The sequence below is a fragment of the Miscanthus floridulus genome, chromosome 7, assembly GCF_019320115.1.
Source record: "Miscanthus floridulus cultivar M001 chromosome 7, ASM1932011v1, whole genome shotgun sequence".
NCBI classification, from domain to species: domain Eukaryota; kingdom Viridiplantae; phylum Streptophyta; class Magnoliopsida; order Poales; family Poaceae; genus Miscanthus; species Miscanthus floridulus.
This window is the reverse complement of record NC_089586.1, coordinates 110,845,991-110,861,208: the sequence shown is the minus strand read 5'-3', so window position 1 is coordinate 110,861,208 and position 15,218 is coordinate 110,845,991. Positions and strand designations below refer to the sequence as shown.

The 15,218-nt window shown below is 43.2% G+C and overlaps 2 protein-coding genes across 2 annotated transcripts; one reads left to right on the top strand and one right to left on the bottom strand.

Annotated features, from left to right (window-relative positions):
* Positions 1 to 378: 378 nt before the first annotated feature.
* LOC136464258 (putative pentatricopeptide repeat-containing protein At3g01580) lies at positions 379 to 4,055 on the bottom strand. The gene is given in 4 exon segments (XM_066463222.1): positions 379 to 417; positions 1,016 to 1,096; positions 1,524 to 1,769; positions 1,772 to 4,055. Coding segments are annotated over 2 exon segments (2,346 nt in total). The 5' UTR covers positions 3,987 to 4,055; the 3' UTR covers positions 379 to 417; positions 1,016 to 1,096; positions 1,524 to 1,638.
* A 2,533-nt stretch (positions 4,056 to 6,588) lies between these two features.
* LOC136467566 (monodehydroascorbate reductase 2, peroxisomal) lies at positions 6,589 to 11,411 on the top strand. Its single transcript, XM_066466323.1, has 7 exons — positions 6,589 to 6,901; positions 7,743 to 7,794; positions 7,972 to 8,052; positions 8,243 to 8,361; positions 8,507 to 8,726; positions 8,841 to 8,959; positions 10,422 to 11,411. Exons 1-7 carry the CDS (start codon positions 6,779 to 6,781, stop codon positions 11,142 to 11,144), a joined length of 1,437 nt encoding a protein of 478 aa, XP_066322420.1. The 5' UTR covers positions 6,589 to 6,778; the 3' UTR covers positions 11,145 to 11,411.
* The last annotated feature ends 3,807 nt before the right edge of the window (positions 11,412 to 15,218 follow it).

Genomic DNA, 15,218 nt, shown 5'->3' with positions numbered 1-15,218 from the left:
TCTGAATGAATGCTATTTTTGGATTCCGTCAATGCGGCGATGTAATAATTTATGTATTTCCGCACTATTTGTACTCTGATATTATCGTTGTATGGATGTGATATTCGACTGGAATTTGGGTAATATGATCTACAGCGGTCTTATTACACTTCGACTCTGTGAATTTCCCTTCGCGGAAATCGGGTTGTTTCAGTTGGTATAAGAACCATACTTGACCATAGGACGAAACCCTCAGAAATGGACGATAGAATAGGACGTGAACAACCCTTCTTTCGGTTATATACCAACCCTGCATCTACTTTTATGCAAGGCTTATCTATTTATGGACCTGCTAACACCTGTTCCTTAAAATTTACAGATAGCAACGAACGTCGACCGGAGCACTTTATATGTGCCGCTATGAATGACACTTACCGCCTGCATGAAAAGATTTGAATTATGCTACCACGGCTTATATATGCAATATATTGGTGACCCAAATACCTTACTGTCTGTTCTGTAGGTTGAAGCCAGCTAGATTCCTGTTAGTGTCCAGACCACAATGATTTGTGACTAGAAATAGTAACAGTTCCACAAAGCACTAGCATTCTAGAGTGTCAACTTTGTTCAAGTGCTGTGAAGTCCATTCGAGTGTTGAGGGTAAACAACTCTTACCATTTTGTGATAAAAGAATAAGCAAAGTCCATTTTTGGTGCTAACATGCACCAGTAGGTAGATAATACTATACTAGGCTGACCAATACACCTAAATTTCCTTAACCTGTTATAACTAGTAGATGAAGGTGAAAAGGCCAGTTCATTTCATATCCTGTTTATCTAAAAGAAGACTACAACTACCAAAAAAGGGTTTCATTAAACATATCACAAAAAGAGTTTTTTTTCCCTACAGGTAGCTTTGCTTTGCAATAGCGCTGATGCATTCTACACACTTTCATATACTAAGTCATGAAATTTAAGACCACATTTCACAACACAGATATAATGTAATCACAGAAAATTGGTAGCAGATTCAATACCTGTTCATTTGCATGCGATATATCATACATAGTAGGGACAAAAGACAGGCACTAGTTTGCAGTACCTATGGGCATATTTCCCTACACACAATACAAGAAGGCCATCAGCATTCCATTGGGAAGGCAATGTTAGCTATTGAAAGTTGCACTCATCAGAATGTAGAAGATGCCGGTTACTTTAACATGAATGTTTAGCAAAAATTTGGAGGCTTGGAGCTTTTCTGTTCCCTAAAAACTAGCAATTTATGCAGAGAATCATCAATGAAGATTCCAGACACCCTCCAATTGCTTATAATAAGACCTGTTCAAATACTTTAATAAGCTACCTGCCTACAGGCTACAAAATCTGCAGGTGGTAGAACTTTGAAATGCCCAAACATTCTTTAGGAACAAAACTACAGGATATGCATGCTCCAACCTACCTAGTACTTACTGATCTTTAACTCAAATATAACTGTCAACATATACAATCTTAAAATTACTGCAAATTTGTATGATGAATTTCCACCTTTGAAAATTTCATTTTCTTCCACCAGGTTTCTTCTAGAAGTTCACCAATAGTTGAGGTACATCAAGTATCAATTTCAACTCAAAGAAGAGCAGTCAGCAGAATCCTCGAATGCTCAGCTAGTGCCTACTTGAAAGGAGCAGTCCTCGCCTCTCAACTTCCGTGACAGATCACAGAGCAATGTACAGATATTATCCCAATCTTGGTGAGTCCTCTCCCCAGCAATGAACGTGTGCACTAAGTTACGACCTCAACTGAACTGTAACCTGGCACTTTATGCAGATCTCTACCCCTCGCCGTGTCCCTTGTGTCCTTTACACTCTCCCACTTCTCATCAAATGCATATATATTTGTCAAGAGATTGTAGTAGCCACCATGGTCAGGGTCCAGCTTGAGCAGGCTCTTTGCTGCTACTGTGCTCATCTTAGTGTTGTTGTGTTCTCTGCATGCAGCAAGCAAGGCACACCAAGTATGGGCAACAGCTCTTCCATCCATAGCACGGATGAACCTTATAGCCTCTTGCAGTTCACCGGCCCGACCAAGGAGATCAACCATGGCACTTTGATGCTCGGCATTTGGCACGACTCCAAAAACTTGAGTCATGCTATAAAAAATTTGTATTCCTTCCTGAACCAGGCCAGAGTGGCTGCATGCTGATAACACTGACACAAATGTCACACTGTTGGGTTGAATTGATGAGGCAATCATCCTTTGGTACAACGCAACAGCTTCCTGACCAAGGCCATGGGCTCCATAACCAGCAATCATTGAGCCCCACACCACAACATCTTTTTCTGTAGTACCTTCAAATACCCTGACAGCGCTATATAAGTCTCCACATTTTGAATACAAATCAAGAAGTGCAGCAGCTACAAATGCATTATTATTGAAACCATTTCTAACTAAATAGCCATGGAGACAAATGGCTAGGCGAGTACCACCAAATTCTGAGCATGCAGCAAGTACCTTCACCATCGTGACGGCATCAGGAACATGATCATCCAACAACATGCATTTGAACAGATGGAGGGATTCACCAGGGAGTTCATTTTGTGTGAGGCCACCAATGACAGCAGCCCAAGCGACCACATCTTTCTTTGGCATCCGATGAAATAAGCACATTGCCTCCTCATAACATGAGCACTTCATGTACATATCAACCAGAGCAGTCGCTACACCCACCTCAAGCTCACAACCTATGCTGACAGCAACCCGGTGAACTCTCTTACCTTCCTCAGCATCAACAACAAGCGCACAAGCCTGCAGAACACTCACTAAAGTCACTGAATTGGGCTGGACACGTGCCTTAACCATCTCCCTGTACATTCTCAACCCCTCGTGTGCATCTCCATGTTGCACATACCCTTTGATCATGCAGCTCCAAGTGATCACATCCCTATCCGTCATACCCTCAAACAACCTCATAGATGCCTGGAAATCACCGATCTTCACATAAAATCCAAGAACAGCATTTACTAAAGCTAGATCATAGCCCAAGCTGTTCCTGACAACATAAGCGTGGCACGCCTGTCCCTTCCGGACATGCCCCAACTGTGCTGCTGCCGACATCACACTCACAAGTGTGACTGGTGTCAGCATAACGCCTTGACCAACCACATTCCTTGCAAAGAACTCCAGTGCTTCCTCGGCCATTCCGTTCTGCTCGTAGCCGGTTACCACAGACGTCCTAAGCACAATGTCCGGCTTCTCAAGCACGCCATATGCATTGATGGCCCCAACCATGTCTCCACACCTGGCGTACATCTGCACGATCGCTGTGGCGACAAAGGCGTCTTCAGACACGGTGCCAGAGCGTACGGCGACCGCGTGCACAGCGCGGCCCTGGGCGAGCGAGGGGAGCGCGGCGCAGGACCTTAGCAGGAGCGAGAAGGTGAAGCCATCCGGGCGCACTCGGAGCCGCGGACCAAGTTGGATGGCGGCGCGCCACTGCCGCGCGCGTATGTGGGCGCGGAGGAGCGCATTGGCGAGGCGAGGCGTTGGACTGGGGATTTCGTCGAACAGGTCGCGGGCGAGGCCCGGAGGGTACCACGCGGGGACGTGCGCGCTGAGGTGGTGCGAAGAGTGGAGGAGGCCCGAGCGGAGAAGGTTAACGTGGAGATGCGCGGCGGCGAGAGGGGTAGGGGTGGCGGCGGCAGCGGCTTCTAGAAGCTTTTGGAGCGGTCGCATGAATGCGAGGGCCGGAAAACACCCAACGTCGGCCAGTTGCCGACGCCGGTTATCGGTTGTACACTGTGGTGCCGGAGCTGCTGCCCGCTTCGTGACACCGTCGGAGTCGCCGCCCGCCTTGCCGCAAGGGCCGCCGGAGCCCTCGCCCGCCTTGCCACGAGCGACGCCGGAGCCGTCCCCCTCGCCTCGTCGCACAGGCCGTCCGCGGCGCAGCGAACCGCCCGTCGCCAAGCTCGAGCAGTAGCAGCTCGGGGCCGGCGGCCACCTCACTCCCATAGAGCTGCGCTGCCACCTGTGACACCTGCTAGCCGCCCGCTCGGCCGGCCGTAGCTGCCTCGCCGCGTGCATCACTAGGCCCCGCCGCATGGGTACGCGAGGTCAGCCGTCAGCTCCTTTTTTTTTCTTTTTCAAGGCCCCGTTTAGATCCAAAAAATTTTGGATTTTTGGGTACCGTAGCACTTTCGTTTGTATTTGGTAATTAGCGTCTAATTATAGACTAATTAGGTTTGAAAGTTTCGTCTCGCGATTTCTCACCCAACTGTGCAATTAGTTTTTTTTTCGTCTACATTTAGTACTCCATGCATGTGCCGCAAGATTCGATGTGACGGGTACTGCGCAAAATTTTTTGGCTTTTGGGTGGAACTAAACGGGGCCTAAGTAAAGCCCACCGCCGATTCTTAAACTTTGTCGGCTGCGTCTTAGGGTCCGTTAGTGAGCAGCTGTTACACTTGAGTCACTTTTACCTATTTCTTGGTGGCTAAAAAACGTAAAACTTTAGTGACCCTTAAACTTTAGTAGAGATGTTTGGTATTTTAGTGATTAAAAATGACTAAGTTTAGGAGAGGTGAACTAAACATGCCTATATGTGGTCCCTAAAAACTCACACATTACATATTTAGTTTAGGTACTTAAATTTGTTTGGCTATATCATTTTACTCACCATCTAACACGCGATTTACCAGTGTATGGACCATGTGATATAGTTGAACAAGTTTGTCCCTAAACTCATTAACCGCTTATTTAGATACTCGATCTTTGTTCGGACCTAACAAGTGATTTGTAGGTTTAGAGACTAAGATGATACAGTTGAATAAATGGGTGCTTTGCAAGTTTAGGAATCAAGATGATACAACTGAACAAGGTTGAGGATCTAAACGTATGATTTACATGTTTAGAGATGGCCAGCATGCCACATGTGAACAAGTATGACGACCACCAATAGACTTTACTTTTACTTTTATTTTCAACTATCTAAGTTGCATGGTGGGGACATGAATAATAGAAAAAGTGTGTGAGCTTAGCTTTTCATAAAAAGCTAACTTATTATTCTCCCTCATTCTTAATAAAATATTTTATAGCTAACTCTTTTTTACATTGTTGAAAGTTGAAACTGAGTAGAACTTAGCATGTATGTTCGCGGGAGGAAACCGAACGAGGAACGGAGAACAAAAATAGTTACGTGGAGGGATACTTTGTAATGCAATAGTAATACGATAACATAAATCTTTCCAAAACAACAACATGATTGTTCATAATGACATTCATGAAATAAGGGATCCGACATGATCATGTTCTACATTTTCGGCCTAGTCCCACCACATAAACATAACCTAAATCCAAAAAAAAGCCAAACATGGGAAGCGAGAAAAATTCGAATCCTTTATGCGTAACCCACCTCATTTCCTAAAACCCATTCTTAGTAGCTATTTAAACTTCATCTATGGGTAAATACAAATAGAAACTTGGGTAAAGGATTCTTTCCTACTTAAAACATTCATAATGGTTCCTACTAGTCCATGATACATCGCCATATAAATCCACTAGCGCTGCTAAATAGGAGGAGCCTACGAGGCTATGAACGTGTGCGAAATTGATTGTGAGGTACGAGATTAGTCGGGCCTATGTTAAGGACCAACTCGTACATGGCTCATAGGCTAACCATCCAATAAACCCTTATGTTTGAGCAAACAATTAGCCTTGATATTCAAATAGCTAAAATAATATTTTGATAAAACTAGTAGATTAAGACAACTATGTCACTGGAGAGATGAAAAGAACCTTTTGGGCAATAATAGTTGGCTAAGACGGGCTCAAGCAATTGCTGTCACATAAATAGTTTTTCCTTTCTTTTAGAGGACTCAAATATTAACCATATAAATAAATAGCCACTTTGCTAATTTATAATTTGACATATTATAGTTGTTATAGGTAGAGGCTGTATAAATGAATCATACTTAGTGTTTTACTTAGATCAAGATTTGCTCATGAATATATATTATTTTCAAGACCGTTTGTGTGGTCGTCGAGTGCTTTTTTTCCCATAATAAGCTATAATATATTATTATTATAATACTAATATTTTTGGGCACAAGAATAAATGTAAATGTTTTAGATATTTGATTTGAAAAATCTAAGTTTTTCAAATTCAAAATCAGACAGCAATATAATAAAAATGGAACCAATGTTTTTTTTTTGTCACCTACCCAAATCTTCCGTATCTAGCTTACACATCCTTGCACGAAACAAATGGAGGTAATTGATGACAACAAATCTGCAAACGTACTCCCTTCCACACGAAAACTGGACATCTTCTTTTGTCTAGTCTTGAGACCATAGACTAAAACATGAGTTAAAATGGTGTTTATTTCCACGGACTAAAATGAACTAAAGGGAAAGAGAGAGACTGTGAGGAAGGGATATGGGCTGTTTAGTCCTAATTAGCAGGCCCCAAGAGACTACTATATTTTAGTCCCTAATTCCTATTTTACTTCCTGATATTTGGTTTAAAAGGACTAATTAGTTCTCACGTGGAAAAGAACACGCCCAAAGAGCGAAGAAAACGACTCTGCATCGTGACTAGTGAGGCGAAGAGAGAGTGCCAAGAAACCAAAGCGAAGAAGATAACGGGGTGGGAGCAGCAGGGCCGCAGCAAGAGCCAAGAGAAGGAGAGAGGCAGCAAGGCAAAGGCAACGCGCCGTCGTCTCCTCCCTCGCACCGAGAAGGTCAGGTCAGACTCGGAGACCTTCGAGTCATGGCCCGCATCTAGGAGGCAGCAAGAAGGGAGGCGGATGGGGCGCGCGTTCGTGTACGTGATCCTGGGCGGCGGCGTGGCCTCGGGCTACGCCGCGCTCGAGTTCGCCCGCCGCGGAGGGTACTCCCGCGGAGAGCTCTGCATCATCTCCGAAGAGGCCGTACGCTCTGCTCCCGTTGCATCCCTCTTCTTTTCCCCATTTCTTTGAGACTGGGATTTTTTAGTATTCCCATCTCCCTTCCTGCTACACCTTCCACTGGTAGGACCAGTGCCGGCACTGCTTCGGGAGCTTGGATTCCTTGTTCTATTATTCTTCGAACTCTGATAGGATTACTATCTACTTCAGATAGCATATATGTCTGGTGAAGTAGAGACTGCGTAGGCAGGGGAAACAACCTTTGAACAGAACTGAAAAGGAGCAATTTGGAGAGTCATTGTTAATCTGCAGTTTTATAGTGAAATTTAATTGGTGAGGTATTAGTGCCAAAATCATTTGTACTCTCCAGGATTGGACCATCACTTTTTCCTTCCGGTGGTCCGTGGTCTTGTGACCTCACATCACTGATGAATATCAACTAACAGTGACTGAACGATGTTCTTTTTAGACTATACGAAGGCCGACAAGTATGCAACCACTAAAAACAATGTTTTTTTTGTCTGGAGAAGGCATGTAATCCGAATTTTTAGGTGTGCATGCTATATGATGAACTATTCCAACAGTACGAAAAAGATGTTTTGGCATTTTCCATCCACCAATGCAATATATTAGGCTCTACATAATCTTTTGGCTACGACATACATGTTTTTTTTCCTTGGTAGACAATACACAGTGTGTACTTTTCTGTTTTTGCAAAATCGGATGTGGAAACTTTGGTCATCGAGAACATGTTCTTTTGCTTGCAAGACTTACTTCAGAATCAGAACTACTGTGTAGTTCTATGTTCTATGATTTTGTTATTCGACAAGTGCTTTGCTAGTTACAATTTCTGTATTCTCGCCAGGTTGCTCCTTATGAACGTCCTGCACTAAGCAAAGGCTATTTACTCCCAGAAGGTAATATCTCTTCGTTTTGAAGAATTACGATGTTCTGTTAAATTTTCCACAGCTAAAATAATTTTGGCTAAGGTTGCTCCATTTTTTTGGAGGCAAATGTTGGTCCTTTTGATTTTTTTTAATGGTGTGGACATTGTTAATATCGCTGACTGTTATTGACCCCTGAGATACTTGCAGGTGCTGCTCGTCTTCCAGGATTTCATACTTGCGTTGGTGCTAATGATGAATTGCTGACAACAAAATGGTACAAAGAACAAGGTAGTTTTTTTAATTTTCTTTACTGGATTCTATGATTTATTTCATGTATTGCATATTGGCAAATACTATGGATGATGGGATATTTAAAGAACATCTTATTGTTCATAATTGATGGAAATGATTCAGTGGATCCATCCATATGATCCTTTTAATCTATTGTATTTTTCTAACTTTTACTTTATTTGATTAGGCATTGAACTTGTTCTTGGAACAAAAGTGATTTCTGCTGATGTGAGGCGCAAGACATTGCTTACAGGCACTGGTGAAACTATCAGCTACAAAACTCTAATTATAGCGACAGGTGCTCGGGTATTGGATCTATTTGCACTTCTCTTTATTTTTTGCTCCAAATTCAATTCTTCATGAAACCTGCTATCCTTCACTGAGAAAAGATCTAGCACATGATGAACAGTTTATGTTTTTTTTTTTAATTTCATCTCTTTACATAACATAGGCTTTGAAGCTACAAGAATTTGGAATACAAGGTTCAGATGCTTCAAACATATGTTATTTGCACAACATCGATGATGCGGATAAGTTGGTGAGTGCGATGAAATCATGTCCTGGCGGAAATGCTGTTGTCATTGGTGGTGGCTACATTGGAATGGAGTGTGCAGCGGCATTGGTTACTAACAAGATAAGGGTCACCATGGTCTTCCCTGAGAAACACTGCAGTAAGTAGTTGCTTTTATCTCATAAATAAAATTTCACTTATTTGTGTCAGGGCTGCCAACATGCTTTAATACCTCTCCTTCTGGTCTAATTATGAACTTGATTTGTTTCTGCAGTGGGTCGTCTATTTACACCACAAATTGCAGAATTTTATGAAAACTACTACACCTCAAAAGGGGTCACCTTTGTTAAAGGAACTGTGCTTACATTCTTTGAAAAAGATACAACGGGGAAGGTGAGGTTTCATAATTCCATATCATGAAACTGGAACTGATTTGAGATATATAGTTCACAATTTTACATTTATCACCAAGAAATAAACTATAGTCGTATTACCAAGAGGTCCTGGTCCAGAAACCTCTTTTTCAGCGCTTCCTTTCCAGTGGTTGCTAGAGGTTCCTGCTAGTGCATATGGATAACTATTCAAGTCATACAATTTCATTGACCTAAAAGTTATTATAGTAAAACAGAGCAAGAACTTACTATTTTCATTGATTGCTAGCAATAAACTAGGTTTCTGCTTTTTTTTCAAGAGATTTTCTCTAAATTTGTTATTAATCTGGTCTTAATCTCATCTCTTGGATTCACCTGGACTCAGCCTGTACGTAATGGGGATAAACTATCTAGTTTTTGACACCTTGGTATTCCTTGCTTAAATTGTGATAACACTGGAATATAAATGGCTTGTTTCTCAAATGGTATGCTGTGGCAACAATGATAGCGATGAGCTTACCTGGATTCATCAATCATAATTTGAACCCAGGGTATGTCTAGCAAAAATATCTCGCATTTAATATGGTATATAATCCAATACATAATTTGAACCCAGTGAGGGCCGAGCGCAAGCAACGAGCATCAGCTGAGCGGACAGATGATGTGGAGACAAAAGTACTTAACAGTGTTGAACTTTTTTAATTTAGACCTTCAAAATCTAATCTAACTAGTACTAATAATTTGGCTCAAAATCTAGGGTAGTCCTGGGCCTCTATGGCCTAAGGCTGGGTCGGCTCCTGTCATCAATTCCTGTAAATCTTTTTCTTACTGCATCAAGCATATTTAGTCATGAATGTTGAATGCCAATCATATTTGCTCTCCTATTTTAAAGCCTAGTACTCACAATCTGGCCAATTAGAATCCTCAAGCAGTGTCAGAAACTCAAGCCAGTGCCTTCATTGTTGACATTGATAATTAAATTAATAATTGGAAACATTTTTATTTTCTCTCTCCGTCCTAAAACATTGTTTGGATACCCCCTAAACTAATCTTGTGTTCAATTTCTCTTCAAAGATACTTCAGTTGGTCCAATCTACCCCTTGATGAAATTTGTATTTTTTTTGTTTCTCCACATTCAAGTTGAGTATTAAGTTCAAATTTTATGGGGCAATAGGGGACATCATAACTTTTGTTAGAAAAATAAGTAAGAAAATTTATCATTATTTTTTATATAAATCTTGTATATGTAGGGCTAATTTATTATTAGATGCCTAACCTATCAAAAATAATTATGAAAAGTTTGTGATGTATTTTTCTAACATAAATTATGATGTCACCTACCACCCCAGAAAATTTGAACTTAAAACTCGTATGTGGAGAAACAAAAATGAAAAATCTTGTTAAGGGCTAGATTACTAGATTGGACCTTTTTTTGCTTAAAAAAACTGGACTTTTTCCATAATAATATTTCCATGTATGCACAGGTGACTGCAGTAATCCTCAAAGATGCTAGACACCTTCCTGCTGATATGGTAGTAGTTGGTATTGGCATCCGTGCAAACACTAGTCTTTTTGAAGGTCAGCTGATGATGTCAATGGAGAATGGTGGGATAAAGGTAAATGGACAGTTGCAGACAAGTGACAACTCTGTATATGCTGTTGGCGATGTGGCTGCATTCCCGATCAAGCTTTTTGATGGTGATATCCGACGGCTTGAACATGTGGATTCAGCTCGTAGAACTGCTAGACATGCTGTTGCCTCCATCTTGGAGCCTTCAAAAACCAGGGACATTGATTACCTGCCATTCTTCTACTCCAGAGTGTTCACATTGTCCTGGCAATTCTATGGGGATAATGTTGGGGAAGTGGTCCACTTTGGAGACTTCACAAGCAGCAGCCCAAGGTTTGGTGCATATTGGGTCAACAAAGGCAGAATTGCAGGTGCATTTCTTGAAGGCGGAAGTCGGGAGGAGTACGAGGCCATATCGATTGCTGTTCGGCGGAAAGCTATGGTCATAAACATGGGTGAACTTGAGAAACAAGGCCTGGCACTTGCCATCCAGGAGAGCCAGAAGGAGGTGCCTGACAGTGGGCTTGCCGTTGTTGGAAAACCTACTTACACGTGGCATGCCACAGCCGGTGTCGTAGCAGCAGTGTCAATCGCTGCAATTGGTTATTGGTATGGCAGGAAGCGCCGCAGGTTTTGAGGATTTGGGGTGATTCCCTTTGGTCTGCCGTGCCGACCTGCTAGTGGAATGTCTGGGATGAGTTCTATTGGCTGTTAATTGAAGCAAAGTTGTATACCACATGTATGAAAGTATAGTCTCTGGCAAATGTATACAGAAACACAGATGCCTTCATGTATTATCTAGTGAAACCGAAGGCTGTTTCTAACTCTCAGGGGCCCTCTTGTTGTAAAATTGCAACTCTTTACTGAATGAGATCCATATTTTTGTGGCATTGCTGGTCACTGTTGTTAACTTTCTGTTTTTGAAAAAGCTTTTATAAGTCCATGTAATCAGCGAAGAAGATAACTGTGAATGGCAATGTGTAGCCTATGTAATCATAAAAGCATATGTTTGTGTCCAAGCTCGGATGCTTGTGGACCTTTCATTGCATCGATGACAATAAATTCTGAAAATGGCATCCATCTGTGGCAGCAAAGAAGCCAAGAACAAAAGCACCGAGATGGTGAACCTTGAGAATGGCGCCCAATCTTGAGAAGAATCGCAATATATTTATTTACTTGACGGGAGGGGAGGGGAGGGGAGGGGAGGGTTTCCCGCTATGCCGGCCCCGCGTTTGCTCTCCTCAAAGCCGTGCGGCGATCACGGCTACCTAAGCTCATCCATGGAGGACGGCAGATGACGAGACGTCCAAAAGAGAGAGAGCGGTGGTCGGTGGTCGCGTGTTCATGTACGTGATACTGCTGGGCGGGGGCGGGGGCGGGGCTGCGGGCTACGCGGCGCTCGAGCTCGCCGCGCCCGGCGAGCTGTTCAAGCATGCAAACCGACTCTATTTCTGCGATTTTAATCTGTTGACTTGGGGTCGTCAGTACTATAATGCTAATGTTACATACAACTTAGATTCTTGAATCTTGATACTAGCCACGCAATTATGCCAGCCCAATCCGCTGGTCCTTTCTTACAATGGCATCGAACTGTGTGTTAAGACTACTAGTGGCTAAGCAATGGTTCTGTACTGGGCTTGGCCCGATAGTTGGTATCTAGGCTTGGCCCATCGTGTGAAGTCGGTCGCTGCAGTGTTATAAGCCGTTGTAACAAACTCAATCGTCACGGAATAACAGAACTCTGAATCCTCCCAACTCTTCCTCTGTTCTTACTCTTCCAACTGGGAATCGCCTGATTCCTTCTACCTGAGAAAAGTCGTGACAATTTGGTACCAGAGCCGCCGTGCTTCCCATCTTGATCGCGTTCATAAATCCTGATGGCAGAAATCGTCGTAAGCACTTCGGTGTTCGTCGATTGATTCCAGAAGTCCATTTCTAGGTTGAACGGGTCGGTGGTGAAACGCGAGGTGATCCGGGTTCGGGAGGAGTTCGGGTGGAGTCGCTGTTGATTCGTGCTGGCGCCGTCGAAGCCAACTAAGCTTCAGCAGCAGATGGCGACGAACATTGAAGATTTGGCGAAGCAGTTCCAGGGTTTTCAATCAATGATGAAGAAGGCGTTGGACGAGTTGAGCAGCCTCAACTCCTGGAAGGGGGCAGAGGACGAATCCATGGGGGATTTGCTGCTCAAGACGGATGCGGCTTCAGCACGCCTTCTTCGCTTGGAGCACGCGCCACCACCGCCGCCGCCGCCGATGGGTCTGAGCGTACAGACTGACCTAGACCAGCCCGTGCGGCCGTCAACATCGAGTTCTGGAGCAGCCGCGGGGCACAACTCGTCTGTTCTACACTGTGATGAGGGTGATGGAGTTCTCAGACCTACACCGCATCCGGTCGCAGGTTCGCCACATGATTCCCCTCTACGTTTTGTTGATGGGGCCAGTTCAGATCGGGATTGTGGGGGTCACCATCCGCAGTTGCCGAAAATAGAGTTTCCAAAGTTTGATGGCTCCAACCCTCGTTGGTGGCGGGATCAGTGTGAGCTGTATTTTGAGATTTACTCGGTGGCACCATTTCTGAAGACACGTTTTGCTACCCTGAATTTTGTGGCTCCCGCTTCTGTTTGGCTTCAGTCAGAAGAACGCCGTGGTCGGTTTCGAAATTGGGAAGACTTGGTGAAGACAGTGCTTGCCAAATATGATCAGGACCAATATCCAATGCAGTTGAGGCATTTGGATTCTCTTAAGCAGACTGGTTCGGTTTATGACTATCAGACAAGATTTGAGGAATTAGCCCATGGTATTTTGCTATATAATCCTGCTTATGATGATACTTTCTTTGTCACACAGTTTTTGGGGGGTCTTAAGGAGGAGATCCGATCTGCTATTGCTTTGCACCGACCAAAGATTGTGCAGATTGCCAGTGAATTAGCTTCTTTGCAGGAGATATAATTGGAGTTGCAGAGGCCAAAATTTTCTCATAAGTCAGAGCATAGCAAGTTTCAGGGTACCAAGTCTCAAAATGCTGATAAGCCCAAAGCTGTGATCAAGAAGGATGAGGTCAAGAATGGAGATGTTGAAGATAAGTTGGCTGCATTAAGGTCATTCAGGAGAGCCAATAATTTATGCTTCATATGTGGTGAGAAGTGGACTGGCCGTGGACACAAATGCCCCACTCATGTGTCTATTCATGTGTTGCAAGAATTCATGGATGCAGTGCATGTGGAACCTGAAGCTGATTATGCAACAGATGATGAGGACACAGAAGCTGATGCCGGTCAAGTTGTAATGGCAGTGCAGCCACAGCCTCAACCATCAAAGAGGAGCAGGACTCTTAGGTTTAGAGGTTATATTAATCAACAAGAGATTCTAATCCTTTTGGATTCTGGCAGCTCAGGCACCTTTATCAACTCTGACCTAGTGGAAAGATTGAACCTAGACCAGCATGACTGTGATTCTCTCAAATTCATGGTAGCTGATGGCAGTTCATTGTTATCTGACAAAGTCATTCCACAGTTGCAGTGGGTTGTGCAGGGCCACAGCTTCCATTTTGATGCTAGAGTATTGTCTTTCAAAGGCTATGATCTCATCTTGGGAGCAGATTGGTTAGAGGAACACAGTCCCATGTGGTTCCATTGGAAGAAAAAGTGGATAAAATTCACTCACAATAACAAGAGAATTTTGTTGCAAGGAGTCAAGGATGACTTGACAGTTTGTTCTCAGGTTCCTGCTTACAAGTTAAAGGGACTACTTAAAAGAGGTGCTATCACCCACATGTTGGAACTGCAGCATGTTCAGTCTCTTCCAAGGAAAGGGACTACTTAAAAGAGGTGCTATCACCCACATGTTGGAACTGCAGCATGTTCAGTCTCTTCCAAGGCAGTCCAGTGACCCTCAACAATCTGTTGCTGTCATTGAGGACATTACTCAACCTGAGACTAAGGATGATAATCTGCTCCCTCAACCAGTTCAGTCTTTACTGCAGCAGTACAATCATCTGTTCTAGGAACCTACTGGTTTACCACCTCAAAGGGCATTTGATCATCACATCCCTCTCATACCTGGAGCTCAACCTGTGAATGTTAGGCCCTACATGTATGCTCCTCAACAAAAAGATGAAATAGAAAGGCAGGTCAATGAGATGCTCAAATCTAGAATTATAAGACACAGTGTGAGTTCTTTTGCCTCTCCAGTCTTGTTAGTTAAGAAAAAAGATGGGTCCTGGAGATTCTGTGTTGATTATAGGCACCTGAACAACATCACTGTGAAGAATAAGTATCCCTTTCCTATTGTGGATGAGTTATTGGATGAATTGGTTGGGGCTTCATATTTCTCTAAGTTGGACTGTAGGTCTGGTTATCATCAAATAAGAATTGTTGAAGGTGATGAGCTTAAGACTGCATTTAGAACTCATAGTGAGTTGTATGAGTTTAGGGTCATGCCCTTTGGACTGACCAATGCTCCAGCTACATTCCAAGGTGCCATGAACAATATTTTTGCTCCACTCTTGAGGAAATGTGTGCTTATTTTCATGGATGACATCTTGGTATTCAATGAGACTATGAAAGAGCATGTGCATCACCTACAAGAAGTATTCAAGATTTTACAGAAATCAGTTTCTTCTGAAGAAGTCCAAGTGTGTTTTTGCACAGAGATCATTAGAGTATTTGGGCCACATTGTGTCATCACAAGGAGTAGCTACTGAACCTTCTAAG

Excerpts from the sequence above, each read along its gene's own strand:
- LOC136467566 (XM_066466323.1), top strand. The coding sequence starts at position 6,779 with ATGGGGCGCGCGTTCGTGTACGTGATCCTGGGCGGCGGCGTGGCCTCG. Across the intron at positions 7,795-7,971 it reads AGGCTATTTACTCCCAGAAG|GTGCTGCTCGTCTTCCAGGA; the intron begins GTAATATCTCTT and ends AGATACTTGCAG. Across the intron at positions 8,960-10,421 it reads AAAAAGATACAACGGGGAAG|GTGACTGCAGTAATCCTCAA; the intron begins GTGAGGTTTCAT and ends ATGTATGCACAG.